Consider the following 27,404-nt stretch of genomic DNA (forward strand, 5'->3'; position numbering starts at 1 on the left):
ATCTCAGTTTAATATATGTACATAAAATACATACAGTATGTACATATTTTTAGATGCACCAAAATTTTCATTATGGATGATGATGGATGACAGGTAGCATTAAGCCACACTAAATTCATTTCTCTTCCAAATCAAATCTGAACAATTTAAACAACTTATTACTCAAAAAAAAAAAAAAAAAAAAAAAAACCCACAAGCACTTAACCCATTCTAATAGGCACATAGGCGCATTTCTTACAAGATGGCGCCTGTGTAACACTTTTGTCAACTATTAACTGTTGGGGGATTATGCGGCCATCTTGAGAGATATGTGCTCAGGCTGCTACAGTAAGTTATGTGCATACCTGTTGTTTTGCTTGGTTTAAAAAAGCTGTTTAAATCTTTCAAATTTGATGGAGATGGGGAAAAGGCAGGCAGCACTCCTCTACTGACCTACTTTGGCAGCAGCATTGACCTGACATGGTGATGCTTTTCAGAATCATGACAGAAAGTCAAAACACTGACTCTAACTCACCAACTAAAAGAGGTGGCGGGTCCTCACAACATGGTCACGACAACAAACATGTAATATATTGTCTATTAGAGGGTTTATTGAGAGGTTATGACCAGGTATCTGTTCCAAGCAAATTGAGATAGTATTTATCTCAACCACCTTCACCCTGATATTTTACTTATAGGCCAAATGTTTGTGAAATGCAGTTTTTCTTTTATTGTTGGTGAACTTTGACACCTGTCTAGAGCTTGTGTCTTGCATCACTATCCTTGTTGTTATGCTTACATTTGGTGGACCCTTTTGTGATTGTTGCAGCCTAAAATGCCTGATTTCACAACAGCTTTTCTAACAGATTGTGATGCGTGTTCCAGGGCCTTTGTTGTGATGTTTTAAATTGCAAGGTAACACAGAATTCACAGGGTATCGGTTGAACTAATTTTTGCGATCAAGTCCCGTGTTGGCAAATGATCAGTTCCAAGTTGCTATGCAGAGCTGTTTTATTTTGGGTAATCTTTGGTCAAATGAAATGTCTGCCATGTAGGAAGCACATGGTTTTGTAAAACTGAGAAGCTGGCAGCGAGGAGAGAGGATGATGAGAGAGTACTATCTAGTACAGGAATTGGGAAATAGACAGAGTTGAAATATTAAAATTCATTACAACAATAATAAAGAAAAAAAAGGAAATTTGCATGCGTTTTACAGTGATGCACAGAGTAGCAGCACCCTAACACCAAGCCATGCATCTCTTGGAGAGCAACATAACAAAATGTCCTCAAGTATCTTTTAATCTTTTACTTGTTTGGAGTTAAAACTGTTAAAATATGCGATAAAAGCCAGAGTTCCTCTAGTCTTCACCTCCAACTCCCCTCACTTTAATTTTTTGCCTACCTCTCTTGTAAAGCTGGGAAGAGGAGCACTGGCACCCCTCCTGAGGTCTCAGCAGCTCAGTCGTTCAAACGGCAGGGGCACAAACATAGCTGAAAAGAGCAAACAAACAGCTCTTTGTTCACAGTACAAACCATGTATTATTAGTCTGAGTAAGGTCAAAGTTAATTTAATTTTCTACTTAGTTCTCATTAAAGAGCTATTGCATTATTTAATTTTCCACAATCAAGTTAAGAGAGAGAGGGGGGATCAATATCCACCAAAGCTTTTGGACAGTATTTTAGCACACAGATATACTTTATGTTGGTGGGGGGTGTGTAGCAACCTCACTTTGATGCCATGGTCAGCTTCAAAGTCAGAGGAGTGTTCTGTTTAATCTTACTAAATTTCTTTCTTTTGTAGTTCTCTTTAAATGTGCACAAAGATAATCAAGTTCTTCGCAAATGTCTTTAACTTTGTGTACTATATTGTAATTTAGGGACTTGCCATTCGTGGGTTATGCTGCAGCTGCCATCTGTACATGGGAAATATTACCTCTTCTTCTTTTTGTTTCCCTTCCTATAAGTAAATAGTTGTGGTTGACTGCATGTATTGTAAAAATAATGTACAGTGTACAACTGAGCCTTACTAACATGCAAGTAAGTCTGGGAACATCTGTCCTTCCTGACACATTAACACTTTTAGTAAACCACTGTTAAAATGTACTTCACAATCGCAGACAATCGAGAAATACACTTCTATATGCAAACTGTACGTACTAAAAACTACACAAATTGAGATTTTATTATTATCAAAGCCCAGATGTGATGTGATGCAAACACCATGTATTAGTGCATTTTACTAAATGCCATTAAATGTCAAATGCAATTAATGTCATGTTGTGGGATGATGATTAGGATAAACACTTCATAATAGAACAAAGTACTGACTGATAGCTGATTGTCCTACAGCCGATACCAATTATCACCAGCATTTTTACTTACTTTCCTAATGTTTACAAAGCAGAAAAGGAGTCAAAACACTGGATATGCTGTTGGCTCTCAGCACACCAGAAATCAGAGTCTATGACAAATTGACAAATTAACTATTTTCTCATCTGTGTTATTGCTCATTTTGGTCACACAATCATATATATTGTTTTATCTTATCCTATAGCATTTGGATTGGGGTTTGAAGTTGGACCTTTTAGTGGCATTTCCATCCACAAAAGTCTACACAAACCTGTAGTCTATTTAAAGGTTTAGGTTTTGTATTTGAGTGAAATTTCTCTGCCGCCCATTAATAGTACAAGAATAAACATTTAGCTACAAATTCTGATCATATTTTAGTACATAAAGTACACAAGTACATTTTGCACATAAATTGGACATACAAAAATCTAATTTAAATGTACTATATTTTAAATTATTAGCACATACCACGCGTACTGCATGAACATCTTGTCTTTAGACAGATTTTAGGCCCGGAGCTAAAAAGCCTTTAATGTGAACTGCCTCGCAATCAATCATGTGCATAACTTTAATAAGACTTTATGTTCATAGTTACAGTTGGAGCCCACCGAGGCTTCTTTTCACTGTCTGCCAAAGGGAGAGATTAAAGTTGTCTTCTGACATCATTCACAGCACCGGCCTATCCTGTTCTGGCTCACTGGACAGTGAGGGTCAAGGTTGGGGTGCCCCTTTCAGGAACATAACCCACAATCCGCTGCTGTGTACTGCTCAGCAGCTTTATGGCCGTGGCTTGAACCTGACTGAGCAGTGACCAAAGATCAGGGAATCAGCAGCATGTGCCACCAAAGCAGCAAAAATGCCACCTGCTCTCTCATTTCAAGTGGTCTAAGTCCATGTCAACGTTAAAGAATGACGTAATGTAAGATGTTCATATCACAGGCACATTGTATGAATCAGAACCCTGTGTCTGACGCCAACATTAAATTAAGTGCTGCCTCAACTCTAACTACATGCAGAATTGTCCGATATCAGCATTCTTGTGAGGATATGATGTCATACTTATTAGTTCGGTGTCAGCAAACAAACACTTTCTTTTTTGAGAGACAAGTTTGATGTGATAGCTTGTCTGTTAGACCCTAGTTAGCCACAGTTAGCCACAGTAAAAAAGAAAGGTGTTTATAGATGGACAGGAATTTAGGGTTGGCAACTAAATGTATATTCCTGTTGAAATTCAGCAACCAGCACTTAATATCACATTGTCCTTGTTTTGGTCCACCTTTATTAGTGTTACACCATTGTCTGCAACTGGACTAAAAGATGTGGAACAAAAACTATTATTGGTTAAACTGTGTGCAAATAAATACGCACTTTTGTTGGGGGGTGGGGTTTAGCTGTCATAGTGAACATGTGTTGTCTCGCTGTGTATATTTGTGTAAATGGGTTTACAGCCTTTTAGGTGCTCCTGTCAACAGGCCCCTTTTTCCTGCCCACAGAAAATAATGTGCTCTAACTAATTTAACAGCAAAAACTGTATTATTGCATTTGGACTAATTACATCCACTCTGTACTGATGGAGAGCACAGGCTTTACTGCATCCACCATCTCCAGCCTCTCTCATTCAGCCTCCTGAGGTCCTTCAATGGACTGAAACTTTGTAAAACCGAAACAAGTCGCACTGCAATAAACTTTGCTAGTGTTATTTCACAAATCTTTCACAGATCACATATCTTTTCACTTACAGCAGCATCATTTACTAATCAATACTTCAATCAATATGATCTTTTTTCCTTCCCCCATCAGACTTGAACAACTCAAACTACTTTTTAGCCAAATGGAAAAAAGAAAAAAGGTACACAGGTTGGCCATGTTAACCAGTGATGACAGATGGGGTAACCTCACAAAATGGCCCCAATTCCACAGCCTCTTATCTTTATATTCTCTACCTCTTGTAGACTTAAAGTTTTAAAGAGAAAAAAACAAACAAACTACCGAACTTTTGGTAACCAATACAGCTTTGCAAGAGTCCGTATTTTGTCTTCTTCAAGCATAAACACATTAATGCATTAATCACAGCATGAATAGAGCCGTGTTTTGAAACTGATGTTTTTTTTATCATGTAGTAAAAAGGTGTATTCAAAAATACACCAAATGATTTTTGTTCAATGTCAATAAATTATATTTGTTTACAATCCCAATTCCATTGAGTACCTTTAAGCCATTTTCCAGCAAGTGTCTTTACATAGAATATAATTCTTAATTATTTTTTACGCTGCTGTCGAGGCAGACCATTTTCATAAATTCAATATTTCATCAAGGTAACAAGCACACACTCTCACATACAATTTCACATGTATTCCAGTTAAAATGGCTGTAATATTTAATTCATATGAGAATCATTAAAAGTGCAGTGGGGCCGTGTCCATTATGCATTCCTTTTCTAGCAGGATAAAACAGACCTCAGATGTGGGAGCTGCACTTTGAAGTGTTGTCTCAGAAGCAGGCCAACTCTTACAGGAAGTCCCTGATGTTTAAAACATGTCATGCAGGGGGACTAACAAAGGTGAGCACTTGTGGCTCGGCCCAGGATGAGCCAAAAGTGGCCAAATAGGAATATGGCTGGATCTGAAAGAAAGGCAGACAAATATACACATGGGTAAAGGTGAATTTGTTCACTACAAATCACAGATACAGATACACACACTAACAAAAACACAACAGATGTGAAGAACACCATAATGCTAACCATGCAAAAATCCTTTCTGCAAAGATTACTGTACATATGGCATCAACACTGACATTCTCTACGTAATAAAATCATCCAGCATGGACACGCGTGGAACAAAGTGTAATTTAACAGCTGAAGGGGACATTGGCTTATTGTGCATTACAGTCCTAAAGAGATTCTTTAAAAACATACGTAATCTGTGCCAGCTTGATTTAACATAGTCATTGGGATTGGATTTATCTTATTACATTTAGTGTCCTTAAATTACATTATGAAGTTTTATTAAGATCTTCAGTTACCGTATGCAGTAATGCAATGATCATTGAATCAGCAGTAAGTATAAAGCCTCTTTTCAACACACAGAAAACTTTCTTTTCACTGTAGCCTTAAAATCCTAACAGTAGTGGCCACATATTAGGTAAATGCAGTCCGGTGCAAATCCCACTTCCTGAAATGACGATATGAAAATGTCAATTTAAAAAATGCTGAAAAAATTGCAAATCATGTCAAACCAATTTTGCTTGACAACATATCAAATGCTGAAAGTGAGAAATGTGATGTATATTGCTCAAATTGAGGAACACACTTTAAAGAAGCCATGTTTTTTACCGTGGTGTTTTATGGCCTCTATGTTTAACAACACTTGGTTTGACCCAGACATCCACACATTTACCCAGATTCTCTGAATATTTTAATGATACTATGAATCTTTGATGATAAAATTGCCAAATTATTTGTGTTTTGTAAGTAATGAACATCTCCCAATTCTTTCTTTTGAATGACTTCTGAGCGATGTTTTGTTTGAACCTAATCATGACATTGAACTGTTGCTGATTAACCTCATACATTGTAAGATGTTGTAAGAAACATTGTAAGAAACTCAAATGATGACACTTTTATTAAACAATCACATTTCCTAGTTTCATCATTTGATATGCTGTCTTTGCAGTATTTGCTATCAACAATCACTTTTCCTTTTCTGCATTACATTTCACCTGACATCTCACCTTTTCTGGAAAATTGGAGATTGTACTGTAGAGTAGGATACAAAACTGGCATTCTATGTTGGCGTTGCTTAGCAGACACAGATAATTCTTAAACATCTTGATTTGTTGTGCTAATCCTGGAAGGATTGTGAACCTTGGCTTCTGAAATAGCTGAAGAGAATGGCAGCAGCTGATTTAGCTGTTTTTGTTTAACTATCTAAAGGTTGGGTCTACAGGGAGGACTTGAATAACCCTGGTAAATTTTGCTGTGTCCAGGAATTCTCTGAGCGCCATTCTGGGAAGTCCTGCATTGGCCTTTGTTGTGGCCTGACAGTGACTGGGACATGATAACAAGTCTGTGTGAGTGTGCATCTGTGTGTTTTAGCATATTTGCACATATACACAGATTGCATTTTTGTATGTTTCCTAGTTGAAGCCATGACTGTAGTTTGATGACTACAAAGCCCTCTAAAGGAAGTGGGTGTCATATAGATAACCTGGGAAAATGTGCTGAGCTGGGCTTGATGTTCTGCAGGCAGGAAAGTGTGGTGATCCACAAGCAGGAACTCACATTCTGTCAACTTTTTACATCCCCACACACACACACGCATCAACCCCTCCTAACTGCCATCTGTATTTCTGCCTCTGTCAGGCCTTTCCCTGACCAAAAACACAAGCATGCCCAAACACGCACACACACGCACCCAAAGGAAACAGCTCGTGCGGTTCCTAAATAAGCTGATGTGTCATGCCTTCCTTTCCGATATTTCTGCAAAAGCTCAGGACGAGGCTTCAGTACCTCTGTTCTGCTTCCTCTTCTTCTCCCCCTGTCTTGGTGAGAGACACAGCTGTAGCTGTGACAGTTCTTGTTCTTCTGTAAGAATACGCAGCTCCTGTGGTGGGAGACGCTGCCACTCCGGGGAGCCATGAGCCGTTGTTGTGTGGTCAAAGTGATCACCTTGACAGAGCTCCAGCTTGTACAGGTAGGGGGGAGCGACTTAACTACAAGCCAGGGAATTCAGATCAGATATAAAAAAAGTGTGTAACTGTGTTTGCATTTGTTTGTGTTTGCATGCAAAAGAGACTGAACTTCATAAAAGGCAACCACTTACAACCAGATTAACAGAATAGCAACCGAGGAATGCAAAAATTGTAATCGGTTCACTATCCAAGCTTTATCTTTCCTCACATTTCACAATTTAGGTTTTGTGGTTACAGCTACTTACTGCTTAGCAGGCTCAGCAAAAACACAGAAAGCTTGTCTGAAGGAGCCTTTTTGTTCCACTTTCATCTTATCTCCAAAGATTCAGGCTGGGAAAAAGATAATACTGTAACTGTCAATATGTTGTAAAATATGGTGTTTTGCAGAAATGAATCCATGCTCCTTACTAGGTTTTACCCATAATTTGTACAGCTGAAGAATGTCACCATCACCCAGTGTTTCATAAGTTGTTGAATTTTTCTGAAGTGAAAGGAGAACTTGGGCAAGACTGAAACCGAATTAGGCAAGAGGGTTTTACTTAGAAGGAACACCTGTGAGTTTGTCTCTTTGTCTTGACAATGTGAGTGCAGCATTTCAGTGGATATTCACCTGTTAACTTCGAGGTAAATCACACTGCTTTTAAATCCATCTAATAAATAGAGGCTAAAGAAATCATACTTTGACAGATTACATGAAACTGAAGTGTAAGGTTTCAGCATTGGGCACCTGTTTCTGTAAGCCAGGGGTTTGCTTTTTGTGCAGAGTTGTCCTTGGACTAGTGCAGTGATATACTTTATATTTGCAGTTTTAAGCAGTTGGTTGCCTGAATCAAATACATTTTATACATATCTAAATGCTGGAAAAACAAAAGTTATGTGATTTCACAGTAGAGCACAGCAGACAATTTCTTGGATTGGATAAACCTGTAAGATTCATGTGTGGTCACAGTAGCTACTGACATTACGCAAATAATAACATTTTTTGTCTTTAATTTTGTAATTTAATAATAATATTGATGGTGCAACTGATTCCCTTAAGACTGTTTATCTCTGTTAAGAGATAGTTTAGAGATAGAGAGACTTGTAGCCTATGTCTCCATGTCAGGAATAAATGTGTATAACTTGAAAGTGAACCTGTGACCTCTTGTTAACCGCTAACCTCAAACACTGCCTCAATTGTTGTAGCAGGTGCCAGTTTTGAGAAAGAGAAAAACTGAAGTGTCTGAAACATCAGCATAGCTGTAAAAAAAAAGTCCCAAACTTGAGTTTCGATTGATTTAATTATTATTTCATTCCTGTCGTGTGGATTTGGCAGACAATGATCAATTTCTATATATCCCCTTAGCACATACACAGGCCTGCCATTGTCAATGTTGATCATGGTGACTGAAGCATTATTATCTCTCAAATTTAATAAGATTCCCTTAAGTGGATAACAAGCGTGTCTCCGGCATTTACAGTAGTGAGAAAGCTGAAGCAAAACCCCGGACAATCTGCTGTCACACAATGCAGATGTGGTGTGTAGCACTCCTGGCATCCATCCTGCTATCTGTAGTGGAAAGAAACGTTGATTGGCAAAACAACTGGCATCTTGTTTGGCCTGGAGAAGCCAGATAAGAGCCCTCAGTTGCTACTGACAACTCGAGTATTGTGATGAGGCAGTCCTTATTTAAGGGCAGCTAGTCTAGCTGACGAGGGGAATTTAATGCTGAGTTTAAGTATAAAGTCTAAGGCTGCCACAGCTATGATTTAGCAGTGATGTGCTTGTTGACATTTGACCTTATAAAAACCTTTATTGCTGCCAGAAGCCTGAACAATGAGATACTCACTACAAGCAACTAATTTAATCAATTCCAACCATTCTTTCTGAAAGACTATGTCATTTTAGGGGGAAAAAAATGGCACATTATTGTTAATAAACATAAAAAAAACCCTCTTATTTTTGCAACAGCCTAACTTGACCGGGTATAACCAGTAGATAGTAGTGGCTATTCAGCTATTTGCCAATTGGCTAATTTTAGCCAGATTTAGGTAAAGATAGCCATCACTGAGTAACTAAGCTGATTTTATAACTCTTCTGCAATTGTGCACCTGTAACTTTGGTTTAACATTTCAGCAAACCTCTATTTTTCATGTTGCATTTGACCTAATGCCATAATTGTTATTAGCAGAGACCATTGATTCATAACTGTATATAGCTTCCTTAAATTTCTCCATATATCACATTTTACTGCTGTTGGGTAATGCAGAAGTGTCTACTGAATTATGTACATGTGCACTGTTTCTTATTAGCGTATTCTTTACTTCTGACTGAGGACAGACATTTAAAATGTGTCCATTTGGTATTATAACAAAAATGATTCAGACGAGTTCACAGAGCACACTGCTATGACCGGTCAGTGGCACATTTTAAGAGGAAGTTTAAAAAACTATCTCAGCAGTAGACACAGACAAGATGACTATCAACTGCTAACTGACATAAAATCGATGCTAACAATACATGCATTAAGTACTACAAAAATGGCTTTACAGACCATAAACTAATAAATCAAATTATCACAGAGAGCTTCTTTGTGAGCCCTAGAGCCCAGTAAGTAAATAAGATGTTTGTTAGGTGAGATTTTCCCTCTGGAAATAGCAACTTACAGTAATAAAGACCTTAAAAATAGCTTTACTGCTGTTTATTGTTTGGGAAACTTATCATTGTCGAACTGTCGTTGTCAGTACATGAATGAAAAGGCTTGGTTAAAATTGGCATAAGAGGAGTTATTTAAAACCCCCAATGAGGAACAAGGGTCAATTGTACTGTCATAACCCCTGGAGCAGACAGCAGTGGACTTGCGAGCTGACCACTGATTGGTCAGTCAGCCTTAAATGGGCGGTCCGTATGAATTAGTGATAGACGCTTAAGTCAGATATCCTGCAGTGATCAAACCCCGGGTGATCTGACAGTCCAGTGTTTGAAGTGATTATCATGCTAGGCGACATGGTAATTAGTTCACTTAGGGGCCTTTAAAAGACATTGGTAGGGGACTGGCAGGGACAGATAGTCTCTGAGAAGTCAGCAGAAAGACTGGATAGCAGCAGCAGACTTGGATCCCTAGAGCTGACCTGTTGCCACACAAAAACAACACAAAGTGAAGATTATCTGCTTTTTGGAGAATGCCACACTTAACTGACTGCAGTTACTACACCATGCGGGATGCAACCAGAGCTTCAAATGTAAGCAAACTGAAATACATCAAATTATTATTACTTGGCAAAATGTTTATGACAGTGTTATCATGTCCTCTAACGTAAGGCATTTGTACTGCTTTTGTGGCCGTTTGGTAATATTGACTCCTCTCTGAAAGTCACTTAAATATGTAGTCAAATATGATACATTTTGCTTGTTATCCGATGAGTCCTAATTCTCATAAAAACTTCCTACATGCTTCAAGTCAAACATGACTCGCTTCAGTGTTAAAGGTGACTCTATAAAGAATCTATAAAGTAGTATTGCTGTAATTTGGTAAGTTTGCTATGAGTGACTGATACCGGGAAGATTGTGATTCACGACTATTTATGTGTGTTGAATAAGTCATTCTTTGCAAAGCGGACAAACTGCAAACAACTACATCTAATCTAACAATATATCCTCATATGAAAAAAATGCACTCTTCCACTGATTTTCTATGCCACCATCTAATAAGCAAAACTTTTGAATTTTTTGTTTTGCTGTAGGTACAGAGCCATCTGGAGAATTCAAAGTTTCATCTCCACCAGACTCAGAGTCAGCAGGTGAAGCAGTACCTGACGCTGGGCTCCAAACTGGCCTCTTCGACCGGGCAGGGTCACACGGTGCCACATCCACACACCCCAGGCCAGCCTCTGGCCACTGTGCCAGTCATGAGAAATGGACACATGCCCGCTGTCAGTGACAGCAGCAACCCCACCAGCCCAGTTACTCTGCTTACTATGGCCAATCACGACAGTGAGGTGAGTGGACTTTTGCTAAAAGAAAACATCTGTGAATTATGATGTTGCTGAATTTATGGAACTGAAATTGAAAAAACCCAAAATGTGCCTAGTGCTGACTGGAAAAGTGAAACTGCAACAATTTGAACCCAGTCAACTACACAAACTGTGGGTCATACTTCTTGTAGATTTCGCAACATTCTTGACATATATTCCTGCCCTCTTCCTGTCGAAAACATAATATTGCTGGTTTGATAGCCACTTGTAAGAGATTTGCCATAGTCACACTAGACATGGCTGACACTTTGTTGGGACAATCAACATACAGAGTAATTCACAAAATACAATGATTATGACTGAATTTCTAACTAATCCAGTTAGAACAACTTCATTAATACAGAGAGTAGTACTGATTAATCATCTAAACCAAGTGATGCTATCATTGATCTCCTTCTTTCCCTGATGTGCTCATCAATAACTTCAGACATGTAGTCTCTGATTAGAGAGCTCTTTCAAAGGAAGAAGCTAGTTTGATAACAGACTTTCCAGCCTAAATTTAGAAGATGGCAGCGAAGAATCTGTCTGTTATTGGACTAGTCTCTCAACAATCCCTACCCATTCTCATGTCTATTTCAGTTTGACTGCTGAGATTTCAAAAGACCACACTTGGACAGTATTGCAATGGTATAAACAAAAACTGTCCATGAGTGCACTCAAATGACTGTTTTCTTTTAGTTCCCCATGGATGAAGTTATTGATGACCTAATTAGTCTTGAATCCACTTTCAATGATGGAGGCTTGGATTGCATGGAGCCTAACATAATGCAAAACAATGTAAGTATGCATCACATTACATATTGCTCTGACACACTAACACTATTCGAACATTATGTCAATGGAAAGAAGGTATGTTTTTTATTTATTTATGCAACTTATTCCTGCTTTTTTGCCCACATTATTTGCATGTAGGTCTTTTGTCTAGATCCACATTTTTTAAGGCTCAATCGGGACTTGAAAGTGAGGTTCCTCCACCCAAACATTAAGGTGCAGACTTGACAAGCTTGGGAAAAAGAGGACCTGTCGTAGTTAGGGGTCAGCTTAAGTCCAGGCATGAGTCAAAGTTCACTGGGGCTTAGCACATTTTTCACATTACTCAAGACGTTTAAGAATGAAGATTGAGTTAAAAAGAAGGATAAAGGTATATCGTTATTGACAACATGAATTTAAAGTTACTATCTGGAAACGGTACTGCAGAGTATAGAAGTATTCAAAATTCTGAACAAAAGGGTTCAACTGGACACCAGAAGAAATATCGAGTGTTTGTGCAATGTAAAACATCTGCCTAACTCCTAACATTCAGACAAATAATCATACACCCAGATAAAGTGACATGCAGCAAAACGCATCTGTCACAGATACTTTGACAGAGAAGGAGGGAGAGGGTGGAGGAGAAGATAAGGCATGGGGGGTTGGGGGGGCAGAGTAGGTTTTGGAATGACGAGAGAAGCACGACAGAGCAGCATGGAGTGATTTTGTTGGAGAGAGTTACTGAGCCATTGGACTGGACTAATGCATACACTCCCCATGGGCTTGTTTGGAAATGACACCGTGCTTAAATGGATCAATTCATCCTAATTAGTCATACAGTACGATGCATCACACCATTTTGCCGTGTAAACACATCCAGGAACACAGACGGGAGAGGGATTGAAGTGATTACAATGGGAGCAGTAAGGGAATTGTTGCAATCTTTCATTTTGATAAGCACTTTTGTCCCCTCCTCCTCCCATTCCTCCTCTGTTCTCTCATCATGGTGAGATAATGAGAAAAAATACATGTAAACCAAACCAAACTGCAGATATGCAGTGTCTGGTGTTTGTTCCTTCTTCCTCCAGTTCTGCCCTTCTTCTTTTGCTTTCCATTCCTGTAATCTCTCAACTTCACATGCAACGTTATCAAATCACCAGTCTAGTGGTTAGTTAGACACACATAAAGTTGGCTGTGCACAATTTGGAGTCCATGGTGGCTTCTGTAGCATTTTCCCATAAATAGACAAATGCGAATTAGACACACATGTGTGTCAGCACGCTATATCTTGACATCTCCACGATCTGTGAAAAGGCATCATTATTGCAGAACTGTTGCATGCTTTCCTAGACTAAAAGAAACCCGTAGGGAAAACAGTTTTGCCTCTGTTCATGCCATTGACCTAGCTAGTCTTTTCATCCAGTGGGATTCTATTTTCAACACAGAGCACATCTCTGTGTTAGGAGCACTTTCAGCTGGTGGGGTTTAGTAAATGCTGGCATCAGTAGATAAAGGCATCACGTCTGGTCAAACTAAACGTCAGAGAGCAGCAGGCCTCGGTGTCAGAGGTCAGAGATAGATGGAGTAAAGCCGGAGGATGAGAGCCCTATTCAACGAGGCCAAGTGCTTGTTAAGTTTTGTTTTTTAACTCTCTGTGTTGCAATACGGGCAGGCAATCCAAACAGGGCAGCGCTTCATGAGTTTGCCCAGTCCTGCTGAGGCAGACATGTGGGTACTACAACGCCCTGCTGGGTGATCCAAACCTAGGGGCCTGGGGGCAAACAGCCTTCTCTGCAAAGCTCTGATCGGTCCCCTTGTCTCTTGTCATTTTTATCAATGCTAAACAAAGCCACACAGCAGTTAAAAACAACTATTTGTGTTGTGGCTTTTGTTAAAGTGTAAAAGGCATCCATGTTTGGGCGTGTGTGAAATGTAAATGCGCTTCCCTTGTGACTGACTCTTTCTCCTCCTACCCCCTCCCTCTCCGCTCTCTCCTTCCTAGGTATCCCTCAGTAGCAGCATGCTGGACGTGTATGGGGGTGAACAAGGTATGAACGCCCCTAATGTTGGAATGAGTCCCACATCTAACCCTACAAAGCTCACTGTAAAAAGAGAATACACAGGTATGAACTTATACCTTGCAGTGATCCAACAAATTAACCAATTAAAAAGATATCACAAGCTCACATTACTGTAAAATTAAAACTCACACACAGTTCTGGTTGGAAGAAGTTGTTAGAAGAGGCTATTTTGAGGATTTCAAACACGAGACAACAGTCCTAAACACTCATATGTTGGATAGAAGAACAGAGCGTGTCTGTGTCGCCTATGAACCGCAACTCTTTCAACTCCATGCGTCTGGCAGGTGGACAAATGTATAAGCTGATTTGTCCTGCTTGTCAATGGCTCTGTTAATAAATCGTTAAAATGTGTGGACATTTTAGTCACACAAAACTTAAAAAGACAAGAAAAAAACACAGAGGCTGTGTTAGGACATTTCTTATTACTGTCATGCATCAAGCAAAGATGCCTAATTGATTTAGGAAATAGAAAGAATGCCTGAAGAACCCTTCACTCTCAACGGGCAAATAAGTAAATTACCATCTGTTTTATTTTAGTGTGGGTGAGGAGAACAATGGGCTGTTACAGAGTTAACTGCCTTGATTGAATCAGCAGAGACAAATTGGGAAATCCAATCTCAGGTCCCCAATTATGTAATTTGGAAGAATTTGAATACAAATATGGATGCACTGGCATTTTTGACCCTCTCCAGGACAGACTAGCAAATTTGCTAAACTGTCTTCATTAACGAGTAAGTAGTTTAAAAGTGGTTACCATTTTGTTTTTTCACAATGAGCTGCAGGCATGCTACAGGGGACAAACTTGTGTCTGTAGTGCAGGGTGATGCACGAAAACATTCTGGCTGACCCCAGCAATGAACTCTGGCTGCTGTGTCTGCTGACTGGACCTTTTGTGGTGTTTTGTGGTCGTTATCTTTCGGTTTCTAAATTTGTGTGCGTTGCTAATCAATTTGTTCCCCTCTGTGATTTTTCTTTTTTTCACAGAACATGACACAAGGGTGATGGCCAAAGAGAGACAGAAGAAGGACAACCATAATTTGAGTAAGTGCCTCCTGCTGAATTAGGACCAGCATTTAGTACTGCTCTGTCTATGCTTTCATCATGCTTATCTTGCTATATTTTTCTGCTTGTTTAGTTGAAAGAAGGCGACGATACAACATCAACTACAGGATTAAAGAGCTGGGGACACTCATACCAAAGTCAAATGACCCGTAAGTTGCCAAATCCTGTATGTATTTACTGAGACAATGCCCTGCTTCACTTTATGTCACAGAAGCAACTGCAAGAACTTGTCTGGCAGGGAAGCATATTAAATTCTAAGCACAAAGACACTCTAAATGCTGCTCATTGAATTTAAATGAGTACTCAAACACATTTAAGTCATATTTCAAGGGTGCACTTGAACTTCCATTGTAGTCTTCGCTCCAAGAGCCGAACATCCTCTCAGTGTGTCCCGGCAGTTCAGCTCAAAGCATGAATGATGAGGAAAGGGTCAAATGCAAAGGAGCAGGCCACACCATTTGAATCAAAGTTTGAAGTCAAACTGGAACATAGAGATGGAGTAAGGAGCCGAATGGAAATCCATCGGCCATCTTTCGCAATTGAACTTTGCTTCAAATTTAAATGGAAGGTTAACATTGTCATTGTGCCATTAACATGGGATAAAAGAGAATATTAGCGTTGATCAGACCAACGTCTCATTCATGTGGAAAAGGACAATCTTACTGCAGCTCCACTTTCCTTTTTAAAAAAGCAATATCTCTAAAAGAATGACTTGCACTCTAGCACCTTAAGTCCAGTGGGTTCTCTTCCCCACATGTCTTCCTACTTAGCTCATTTTCGCTCACCTATTTTTACTCGAGGATTAATTTTACTGAACAAGAAGGTACGAGAATGGACTCTCCACATAGCTACTTAACTATTCTATTAAAATTCCTATTCAGTGTCCCCATGTAATGTCCAAGGATGAATAATTGCCCCATGTAAATCACCATTTCTTATTCATATCACAAAAGGGGAAAAAAAGCACTGCGTTAAAACTTTTCTCCCCTTTTTTATTGTGGAGGATATTCTGCAGACATCAGTGGGTTCTGTGTAAAAGGTTATCTTTTACATTACTCCTTTCTGCAGCGACATGCGCTGGAACAAAGGCACCATCCTGAAGGCCTCGGTGGAGTACATAAGGTGGCTGCAGAAGGAGCAGCAGCACGCTCGGGAGCTGGAGAGCCGACAGAAGAAGCTGGAACAAGCGAACAGGAGGCTGCTACTTAGAATCCAGGTAATAAATATAGCTGTATAACTTCAGTGCTTCTGTCATAAAGAGAGTGATAAAAAACTGTGTTGAAACAATACATCACCATATTACTGCGGATGAAAATGTGGATGACTGATTTTTTTAAGGCGTTACACTTTTTTGCAAGTTAGAAATGAAAGTATTTTTTTAAAAAGGGATGGCCATATATCTCCAGTGTAACTGTTACTAGCCACAAGCCAAATTAGTCAAAAATGTTTCAGTTATTTAGGAGAAAAAAACACATTTTAATCTGAATTAGTTGATTTTACTAGAAAAAAACGCATAGATACCCATTAAACTAGCTTAAACGGTTTTAGGTTTTACAAAGGTGAAACTAAACCTACCAAGCTGTATTAATATGAAACCTTATTTAAATGCAGTAGACAAATAAAGTTTCAAACTACAAAAAAGACGAGCGTCTGAGGAGTTTTAAGTTGCAAATAATGCATCCTGGGAAATGCACCAATACACTAGTCTTGTTTTTTGAAAAATCCGATATTAATTTTCTGAAGACAGAGCGCTCATTCTGTCACCTCCCCTTGTTTTTGCCATTCCCAGGAACTTCCCACTGCACCTCCAATGACTTAGGAGTCTACAATCCACAATGAGGTCCCTCCACCCCTACCACCCCTGCCCCCCTGATCTAATGTCAGACAACTCAGCTAAATAAATAAAAACGATGAGCTTAGTGCTTTCCGAAATAGATAATAAGCACAACAACAAGAGATGCATGCATAGACAGAGCACAGCACATACATTCACAAACTTTTATGAACACACAGATTATAGTTTATCTTGGTTTACTTTACTGATGGGAGGAACACAACAACTGTAATCATCTCAATCAGGATGACTCCTGGAATTCCTTCCCACAACTAACGATAAAAAGACAAGTGTTGATTTCATACTCTGTGGGAGGAAGGTGTGTACAACACCCGAACTTCCTTATAACCTCAGTATGTGGAGGAGTTGTAAAAAAAAGGTGTGGTGGGTCTTAGTCTTACATATTGCTACATCATCATGGAAATTCTGCTCATATTATTAAGCATTCATTCAGATATTATCTAGACTATCTTTCAATCATTGAGCAGGTTGTCTTCCTTTCCAGGAGCTTGAGATCCAGGCACGAGCACATGGCCTCCCAAACATGGCTACAGCATTGGGGACAGTTGAACTATCATCACACCTTCTCAAACAGCAGCAGCAACAGCAGCAGCAGCAGCAGCAGCAGCAGTCGTCTCCTCAGCAGCCTCCCCTTTACCAAGAGGACCCCAACAGCGACTACCTCCAGAGGATAGCCGGGGTGGCTGGCATGCCATCCATCCCGTCTGCCGGCGGGCCGCAGGAACACATCACAGTAGCTGATGGTTGCACTACGTTCTCTGACCCGCTGTCCCACTTTACAGACTTCTTCAGTGCTACACTCAAAGAGGAGCACCGGCTGGATGAGATTCTAATGGAGAGCCCGCTGTCACCATTCGGCACTGACCCGCTCCTCTCAGCCGGCTCGCCTGGAGCTGCATCCAAAGACAGCAGTCGCAGGAGCAGCTTTAGCTCTACAGGGGGTGATGACCTGTAAGTGCGGGCGCTCTTCGGAAAGACACTCTTGTTATGTTCACATGACAACACTGGTGCCATACACAGAGCCTTTCAAAGACTGAGTCATGGCTCTGGTCATTTAATAATGACCCTTCACAGGATTGCAAATAATTTAAATGACAGCTAACACACCTGACAGTGCCCCTTTAGAGTGCCACCTGTACATAAGTTTCTAGTTCTTGTTGATCGAGTAGGTGTTCGAGCTCAATTGACCCAAAGGCTTGTCCTCTCCAATGCTGAGTGGGACCAAAAACAACCCATGGACCTTTTCCACCATCTGCTCTTTTTATCATTACTACAAACGTTTCATAAATTCTGCCTCCGAGCAGAAACAAACTAACAAGAAAAAGGGAGATGTCTTTCAGCCTCTATGTACATAATGTAACTGACCATGACTACTGTTTTTGTAGCAAACACTGTGGTAGTTTTACACTGTAACATGCAAAATAACCTCTGGAAACCAACCAAACTGTCCTGGAAATGCTACCACTTCACAAAAAGTAGCAGTTCAGATTGTTAATATGTGATGTGCCTTATTCAAATTTGCAGTTTGTCTTACAAAAAGTTACAAATAAGTAACTGATGTATTCACCTCAATGCCTAACTCGTCCTTTGTTATGTCTGTTCAAGACTTTTTGTTAAAAGTGTCTTTGTATTTATATACTTTTTAATCAATGTATTCATAAAATAGATATATATTATTATCTAACATGTTACCTTTTTTATTCTTAGCAGGGGTGGGACAATATAATAAACACCCTTTTTAAAATTAATTTTGGCTTCACTTTACTGGAGGAATGCGTTCATGCTCCCACACCATACAAAAAAGTAACTATTCAGTTATTTTCCTAAATGCAGCATTAATGGAAAATAATAACAATATAGTTCTCAAGTATTTTGAATTTGTAAGGAAAGACCTCATGCAGGCACTTTTTACTAGATGAATTATCTTTTTTATGCAGTCATTGATACACATAAGCAGATCCAAACCTCTGGATAACTCTGTAATACACAAATTCATCATGTACATGATTGTAGACAGATGATACAAAGGGACCAATGGTAGACTGAGGGCAAAAGAAACTTGCTAGACAATATCATGGCTAAAAAGAGTGGACAAAGCTTGGAAAGTTTTACAGTGGAAGGTGAAGGGCCAGCTTAAAAGGTGGCTGATTGGCAATGAGTGGCAGTAAGGAAGAGAGAGGAGGGAAATTGGATAATAAAGACAAGTAGAGGAGGAGTAATAATTGTGATGAGCCTACTGTGAGCTGATGAGCCCTTGAGGATGAATAATGACGAGGGATAAAGAGGTGCTATGAGAGCTGTTAGCTGAGAGCTAAGACAGTTTCCTTTGAGGTAAGCAGGATGAGGAAATGTGTCCTTTCAGACTGTGGGAACACAAAACTGTTTGTGTGTTTAACAAAGTTTGTTAAAGAAACTTTGTAAAGTAATGATAAAAACCCAAATATGATCGCTAATCTTAAAAACCTGTTTTGTCCAGTAGTATCACTCAGAAATCCCCCATCAACACACACTTTTATGATTTTGAGGTCATGCATTAATAATGCAACAAACAGACCAGTCTAAAAAAATAAAAAACTTGCCAATACCTCCCAAATGGATTTCCCATCAAAGCTTCCCGGAATTGACGTTTCACAGTTTATTAGTGTGTTTTTCTATAATGAAATCAAAACATTCCTCGTATCATGTTTAGCCACGAATAAGACTGAACCAATCAATGATTACAGACTATAGCCAGTCCAACTACAAAGCGGGGGTGATGTTTATGAGTAATTGGCCAAAGAAATTGTAGAAGGTAAATATAGATTTTCATTTTGATAAAAAAACTAAGAAATATCTGAGACATCTAGGAAAATGTCAACATATGATTTCACAAGGCTCAATTTACAGTTGGAATTTTTTATATATTTTTTTTCTCCTTCTTTGTCTTAACAATTTTAAGAAAAAATACACATATTCAATCAGTATATGATCTGATGAAAGTGAAAGTTAGGGTTTTAAATTAATTTACAGAATTTATTAAAACATAATAATAATACGCATTCATGTAAGATTCTCTTAAAACATCCCCAAGAGACAAAGCATTCTACCCTGAAAAGAAGTCAGATTAACTTTGTAACTAATTAGTTTTTCTCCATATCAAAGGCTATCATGGACAAAGTTCAAGGCCAGCTATGCACAATCTTCAAAAGGAAAAGTCGTCGGATGAGGCAACGGTGACATCAGAACAAGCGACTTTTTATTTGGAATATCACAGTTCATAAACCCACAATTTGAAAACTCAGGAAATGATGCAAGTCAATGGGTTGAGAAAACCCAGGTCCAATAAGGGTTTTGTTAGAAGCTGCATACGTAAAGAAGTGAAAATAAATATGAACATGTAAAGCAATTGTACAAGCATCCTCTGCTCTTCAGCAGTGCTTTTCCAAGACACTAGAGGGTTTCTAGCTTGTTGCAATATCTATCTAACACTGTAAAATAATATTTCCATTCATTTTTGTGTTAATACTGCATGCACAGCAAAATAGTCAATGAATTACTCACCCCCAAGTTAAAAAGGCTGCTGCTTGTATTTCGGACAGCAGGTGGCAGCAGTGGGCTGTGTTTTATCCTCACACTGTGCAGTGTGTTAATGAAAGGAAACTAACTCAAGCACAACAGAGAACCTTTGGTGAATTACTAATAAAAAAATAAGGCCTAACAAGTAAAATATTTTAGGGTAGTTGTAAACAGTAATGGTTGGTAAACAGTACTTTCACACTGAATACGTCCTTTGGAAGTATATGCTAAAGTTCATGGTACTTCCCATACTTCCCAGTAAAAACTGACAAATCTAAAGAAGGCAAGTGATGTCGTGAACCTCACAGTGGAGTCATTCTGTCACCAAAACAACGTTGTCAGACCTCCTGCCACCCACCAACACTGACACCACCACTGAGCAGCAGAAGCTGTCACCTGTGCAGATGCCACAGCTGCCAGCGTGCTACAATGCACTCACCTGTCGAGCCTGCCATTGGCAACTCTTAATCACCTCCCGTCGAGGTGACTCACTTTGGAGCACGGCAAAAACACTCACGCACAGGGCCGCACACACGCGCGCACACAAACAAGCCCAATCAAATGTGCTTGTGTGCAAACACAAATGTGCACACCTGAGCACAAACCAACACATACGATATGCATACTATACACACACACACACACACACAGCCACATGCACGCACAGGTGTGTATCTCATTGCACCTTGTTGCCACACATACGTGGAAGCGAAGGGAAAAAAATAACCACCTAAAAGCCCTCATCAGGATCTGGACTGTGACAAGACTTGTGCACAAATTAGGTGAAATTTGAGTGGGAATAACAATATGACAGCCGGCAGTGAGGCACCAAACATCAAGTGTCATATCTATTTTCAGCCTTGACTCAGAGCGGTGTGACAAACAACACCATGCTGCTTCTCAATCAGTCAATCCATCCACTGGAAATGTGGCAAACTAGGCCCCGGATGAGTTTTTTCGCCTTCAGGTAAAATAAGAAATGATCTGAGGTTAAGGTCAAAGCCAAAGGTGAAATTAAAAAAAAAAAAAAAGTAAAAATTTGAAAATCTTTTAAAGCAGCTCAAGCAAACAAAACTGGAGCTGTAGTTTACAACAGCAATTTTCCCATGATTCTTTAAGGCACTGGCCTCTGTGCTGCTTTTATTAAGGACCACACCCTGACCAGTGCTCGACAAACTCCCACGTCACTAGACTAGTGAGGCCCCACGTGCATTAACGACGGAACATAAGAGCGATGAAAAAAAAGTGGCTTGGCCTTCTTGAGATGCTATAAAATTAATGCGATTTCCAGAGCTTTTATGAATCAAGCCAGATGCCGAATACATAGCTTCAAACAAATTGACTTCCAATTATTGGTGCGGCGCACCACTTCCAGATGTGCAACAGATGGGGCCGGGGCGACCAAAGGTGTCTCAACCCGTGCTTTGTGTTATTCCGCAGTAAAAACGGCAGTACAGTTGTATGTGTTTTAAATCACCGTGGGCTGTGGGCTGGAGGTGAAGGGAAGGACAGGAGTATAGAGGGGGAAAATGAAAGCACACCATTAGGAAAATGTAAATCCACACAGCACAGACAGTGGAGCTCCATATGTAGCATTAATACAGCCTGATATTATGTAAAGGTGGATGAGATGCTGGGGCTGAAAGCTGGAGCTGTATCAAGAAGGTGAGGGATTCTCAAATGTAAATGTTAATGTGATCTCTGCTGTATCTTCCAGTGCTGGGATTAAATGATAAAAAGGTACAATTATATGGCTCGCTTTTTTCGTGCATATGTTAATAGCTTACAATATCCTTGCATACATAAAGAACATTAGATATGATTAGAAGATATCCAGAGTACATAGCTTTATATGCGCTAGAAGGTTTTACAATAGTCATAAGTAGCGCTGCACTCTGTTCAATTGTTAATAGAGTCTATTCCTGGAAACTTTGGATAATTTGATTAGTCACTGTTAAAGCTACATAAAAGTAAAACAAATGTGAATCTAAGTGAGAAAAGTAGCTGAGCACAGACTTCTGTTCACTGCCATAGAATATCCAACAGTGGTACCATGTCCTGGGAGGGTCATGGCTCTGATCCCATTACTACCACAGACTTGGGCCCTGAGGGAGCCAAAATGGCTGCATTATTTCCCATAGCGAAGCTGTCTACTGGGGCCCTATCTACTCCACTTGCAGTGTGTCTGAGCACCACAGGTCCACCCCCGCCTTGTGATCCTGGGGGCCAAAGAGCTTCTCCTCGCTGCCTCGGTGTTTTCAAGTATTTTAGGCTGTCTATTCAAATAAAGCACAGAGCAGGGACCATTTTGCTTGGCCATCATACCTCTGTGCTGCCTTTAATTCCCCTCGCTCTGTCAGAGTTGTATGCTAATCCAACTAGCGACAGACACCCCCACCCCACAAGGTCTATCTGCATGCACGCACACACTCAAATACACACGCTGTACCCTTGTGTAATCTGGGTGACCTTGGACTGAACAGAAAGCTGCTGAAGAGAAGTCCCCGATTGGTTTGTAATTCAAAAGAGGAGCAATGGTCACTGTCCCCCCACCATCCTACCACCAGGAAACCTGTCTGTTGTAAAATGAAATAAAAAAAAAAAACACTGGCAAACTAAATGAAGATCAACATTTAGGAAACAGTTACTGCCTCAGTTTGACTCCCTTTTCCTCTGTTTGCGAGCTATGGGGGATGGCGCACAGTGAGGTGTGAGAATAGCTAGGTGGATGTCAGATTTGGGCACGGGGGGTGAGGGAAATATCGAGGGAAGAGCACTACAGAGATGATGATCATTAGCAGGGGAAGATAATTGGTGCCGTATGTGTCTCTGCATTTGGGTGCTGCCTCGGCATTATTCATTCATCCCCTCTCCGTCTCTTAGCTCTTCTAACTCTCCTGTTCCCGCTCCCAACCCAGGCCAGGAGCTGGACCTCAGGAGCCGAACTCATCTATTATAGATTGGTAATTGTTTATTAAATGCGAGCCATATTACGCCTATTGCCCATTCAGTTCACCAGTGTGGCTGGCAAGTGTCCCCTGTTTTTTCACAATCTAGAAGATCTGACAATCTCCTGTCGAGGACGTGAGGCCACGTTGGCATGTCAGCATTCACTGGAGAAAAGGAAGGAAAAAAATCCAGAGAGGGATAGGAAAAGAGGCCGACAGGAAGGAGAGGAGAAGAGGATGATGAAAAATAAAGCCAATGCCCGTGTGGCTGCCAGTGGCCAAAGAAGTATCTCTCTCTTTTTCCTCCAGGGCTTGTTGAATCGCAGCAAAGACAAAGGGTGAGCTAAAGAGATGCTTTGCCTCTCATTACACTGACTCCTAATCTACCTCTGCCCCATCCTGGGCAATCCCTGCTCCAGGCGTTTGGAGGCTAAAGCTTCCATCTAGGCAGTTTGTCCAAAGCGGATTCATTACCTTAGATAGGACTACCAATGAACCTGCTAAAATGTCACATTTTAAACTCGCAGGGCAGCCCGAACCGGGGCAAACTGACACTAGAGGTCAGTATTGTAACAGAGTTCAGCTGCGCTGCTCCTTCACTACCAGACAACGGTGAACTTAAAAAGCAGACACAGACATTACAAAAGATAGGAGAGTCTGTAAAAGTAATTCAGGTAATGGGAATGAATTGCAATGAAATGATTAAGTTCAGTTAATTACTCGGTAGCTTAGGCAAATCAGCTTAACTTATATCAAAATCATTATTTCAGCCAGAACGGCAGATTCACTGGGAAGATATTTATCCAACACGTCCTTAAACCAGTGTATGTAAAGTAGGATCAGGCTAATGGATTAGATCTAATACATGTGGCACTCTGTATGGTGACAAAAATAAATGTAATATTAGAAATTATAGCACAGGGAGAAACATACAGCATGAATTTAAAGCCACAGATGCTTCGGTAGAGGAGAGGGTGGTGGTGGCGGTGGTGACATGTTTCTTTGTCACCATTCAAATATTTATATCACTTCAGTATCACTGTGCGAATGACAGTCCTGCTAAATACCGAATTCTGTTCAGGAAAACAGTTAAAACAGTTCACTCTCATACTGTGAAACAAGTCAAAATTCTCACTGAGATGTCTCTCCAACACAACACTGAAGAGAAAAAGAAAATATCGCCTGCCTTGGATGTACTGCTGTGCTGTGTAGTGATCTGCATGATGGCATGTCACTGGTTATTGGCTGGGTTAAAAGTGATTAGCATGGGGTGTTAATTAGTGGGTCGTCAGGAGTGGGCGTGTGGCTTGGTCACACATAAACACACCGCACAGCTCAAGTCTTCTTTTACAATTAAAATGAATTTGACAATTAGTGCTGAAGGAAATCATTTACATTAAATCATTTACATAAAGGTTTATTCAAAGGCAAAAAAAGAATAAAAGGAAAATGTCATTATTTATACAGAAACAAAATCAGAGGATATTCAACTACAATTATAAATTATATATTTATCCATAACATTTACATTAAGACATTTTTTGTCTTATGAGGAACTATGGTTTAAAAACAGAACTTTCTATTTATGCCTAATTCTAGCAGTAGTTATGAATTTTACATATTTAAACTAACACAGAGTAGGCTTGGATCAATAAATACTTGGATCACTAAAGATGAAACGTGTGAAGGTTGTGATGTAGTAAAGAGCCTATTTTTAGTCTCCATGGAGTGTAACATAATGACGATAAAGTGATAAACTTGAATTCTTGTGGAATTAATCCAAAATAAGAAAAAATATTAAGTAGTTTTGTATTGAGTGTCTCACAAAAAAACCCAATCATCTTTAACATTTAAAGTAATAATAATAATCATCATTATCAACATAATACTCTCATCAATACCATATTGTTTACAGCCTTTAACAAGCTAATTTAATAGCACGCTTGCAGAAATAGAGGCAACCAGCAGGAATTCCAGGAGCAGATTTGTCGTAATGCTGTTGAGTTGATTAGAAGAGTGAGAGGAGAGTGAGTGAGTGAGTGAGTGAGTGAGTGAGTGAGTGAGTGAGTGAGTGAGTGAGTGAGTGAGTGAGTGAGTGGAGGGGAGTGATAGACCGAGTAAAGCCGTCCCTCTTCCCAGAGCTTATTTATTTCTCCAGCATCCGGCCCACTGATTAGGCAGCTACAGACACCCCTAATGCCACCCCACAATGCATGAGCCGCTGCAGTTTCAATGAGCTTATCTGTTGTGCTGTGTTCGGTAAATAACGCCGCCGCTGACAGTGGCGTCAAAGGCATCGTCCGTGTAGCTAATGTTATGCTGGGATTAACCGTGTTGAATGGAGTCTTGTCACAGAGCAGGAGATGCTGTGCCAAGCTCTAAACAGTTTACAGGACCCTCCGCCCCAAGTGGAACAAACAGAATGCAATTAAGGAGAGATGAGAGCATGCACACACACCAGCTTATGCACACACAAACACAAATTCTCACATTTTACTCCTGCAAATGCTAATGCCTCTTTGTTAGTTGCCGTGTCTTTTAAGCCCAGAGAGAGCAAAATACCTTTTTTTTTCCACATTATGGAATTTGTCATGTTCAGTTGGAGCTGTCATAGCTAGTACAGTGTGTGCTAATGTGTGTAATCTGCTTTGCAACACATCAATTATGATGGATATTGCTCTGCTGCCATGCTTCCAGGGTTTTTATACAAGCCTGCAGGGGAATCAGTCTTTTCTTGTTAGGCAACCTGTTTAGTAAATAATGATCCACTTTGAGCCAGGCTGATTTCGTATAATGTGTGCGCTTGTGTGTACACATGCGTGCATACAGTATAGCTTGTGTGTGGCGTCGCTTTGGTGTGCAAGGATCAAGCCTACTAGATCAAAAAACACTTACGTGCAGGCTGGAATTCAATCATGCCTGCGCTGTGTGAAACCCACGTCACGGAGAAACCAAAACCACTTCTGAATGTGCTACGCGCCCATATGTAAAAACTATAAATATTATTAGTGACTTGTAAAAGTATTTCCAGACCTGTCTGCACTAACAAAGAGGCAGAAAGATAAATATTTGGCTCTTACACTGTGTCAAACCATATTGCTGTTTTAAAAATCATATCAGCATTTACCAAGCTTTGTTTTCTCTTATGCAGGGATGATTTGAGGGATGAAGAAACTCCACCCTTCCTATCTGGCCTCGCTTCCACTAACACTCCTTGTTTGTCTGTTTCCCTGCCTTTATCTTCCTCTGTCCATATCTTGCATCAACACTTTCTTTCCCAAACCAGCTCAGTTCATAAACCCCCTTCTCTTGCTTTATAAATGATTTCTCTCCACCTCATGATCCATACCTTGCCGTCTCCGGGACAGGGCAGTAACACAGAGAGAGTGGCACAGATTTAATCTTGTACTTGCTCTGCAACAATTGGGTGCACTCCATTTCTCAATTTCCCCATCTGTCTCCGACAAAGCCATATTTTTTTTTCTCTTCAGATTTGAAGAAGGCCAGTTCTCTTCAAACAACCCTCAACTTTTGCTTGGCTTTGAATCATTCACCTCCTGCTTTGCTCTCCTTCACACACGCAGAGGAAAAGGCCAACAACATTTTGTTAACTTATCCAGAGCAAGCTCCAAAGACTAAAACAGAAGGGATAATAGTGTTTCTTTTGCTGAAGTACATTTTGATAAAACACACAAGTTTTGGTTAAGAGACAAGGCTGTGTAAACTCAGGACCCACCCTACAAGCAGACCACACTCAGATCAAGTAATGTTTCACCAATATCCTCGGTAAGGGCTCTAGCTTTTGGGTCCTTTGGGATCACGTGAAGATCCCTGTCAGATCACCCACTAGACTACACTTCAGTCAGTCAGTCAGTCCACTGGCAGGGAGGCAGGTAACAGAGAGAGAGAGGCCCTTCACTCCTAGATGAACACATTCTTTAGTGTCAGCATAAAACCCTTAGCTTCACTGGGACTCACACTCACAGATGCTGCTTTGTGCATGTGTTTGTTTTCTTTTAGCATGTTGAAAACGTGTGGTGTAAGTGTATGTACACACTTGTGTCTTGACACAGCTTTGAGTGAAAAACCACTGAGATTTTGGTGGCTTATTTCGAGATT

General features: G+C 40.1%; 1 protein-coding gene and 1 long non-coding RNA gene across 11 annotated transcripts in view; one reads left to right on the forward strand and one right to left on the reverse strand.

Moving 5' to 3' along the window:
- tfec (transcription factor EC) overlaps positions 1 to 18,532 on the forward strand; it is a 36,129-nt gene extending 17,597 nt beyond the window's left edge. The window contains exons 1-8 of one of the 8 annotated variants that reach the window (XM_067490043.1): positions 6,884 to 7,022; positions 10,744 to 10,998; positions 11,713 to 11,811; positions 13,787 to 13,907; positions 14,850 to 14,906; positions 15,001 to 15,076; positions 15,996 to 16,143; positions 17,267 to 18,532. In XM_067490043.1, the coding sequence (XP_067346144.1) occupies positions 6,966 to 7,022; positions 10,744 to 10,998; positions 11,713 to 11,811; positions 13,787 to 13,907; positions 14,850 to 14,906; positions 15,001 to 15,076; positions 15,996 to 16,143; positions 17,267 to 17,737 (1,284 nt within the window). In that variant the 5' untranslated portion in view covers positions 6,884 to 6,965 and the 3' untranslated portion in view covers positions 17,738 to 18,532. Of the gene's footprint in view, positions 1 to 6,883; positions 7,023 to 7,554; positions 7,645 to 9,323; positions 10,243 to 10,743; positions 10,999 to 11,712; positions 11,812 to 13,786; positions 13,908 to 14,849; positions 14,907 to 15,000; positions 15,077 to 15,995; positions 16,144 to 17,266 lie in introns of those variants that run through there. The other 7 variants (XM_067490046.1, XM_067490042.1, XM_067490045.1 and 4 more) reach the window with 7 other exon arrangements.
- LOC137106568 (uncharacterized) overlaps positions 1 to 27,404 on the reverse strand; it is an 88,331-nt gene that overhangs the window by 14,186 nt on the left and 46,741 nt on the right. For 2 of the 3 annotated variants that reach the window (XR_010911971.1, XR_010911970.1), the window contains 2 exons: positions 4,785 to 4,950; positions 1,382 to 1,470 (listed from right to left, as the gene is read on the reverse strand). This is a non-coding gene — a long non-coding RNA (uncharacterized lncRNA). Of the gene's footprint in view, positions 1 to 1,381; positions 1,471 to 4,784; positions 4,951 to 6,838; positions 7,042 to 7,265; positions 7,382 to 27,404 lie in introns of those variants that run through there. The other variant, XR_010911968.1, reaches the window with a different exon arrangement.

Source organism: Channa argus, chromosome 21, assembly GCF_033026475.1.
Source record: "Channa argus isolate prfri chromosome 21, Channa argus male v1.0, whole genome shotgun sequence".
Taxonomy (NCBI): Eukaryota; Metazoa; Chordata; class Actinopteri; order Anabantiformes; family Channidae; genus Channa; species Channa argus.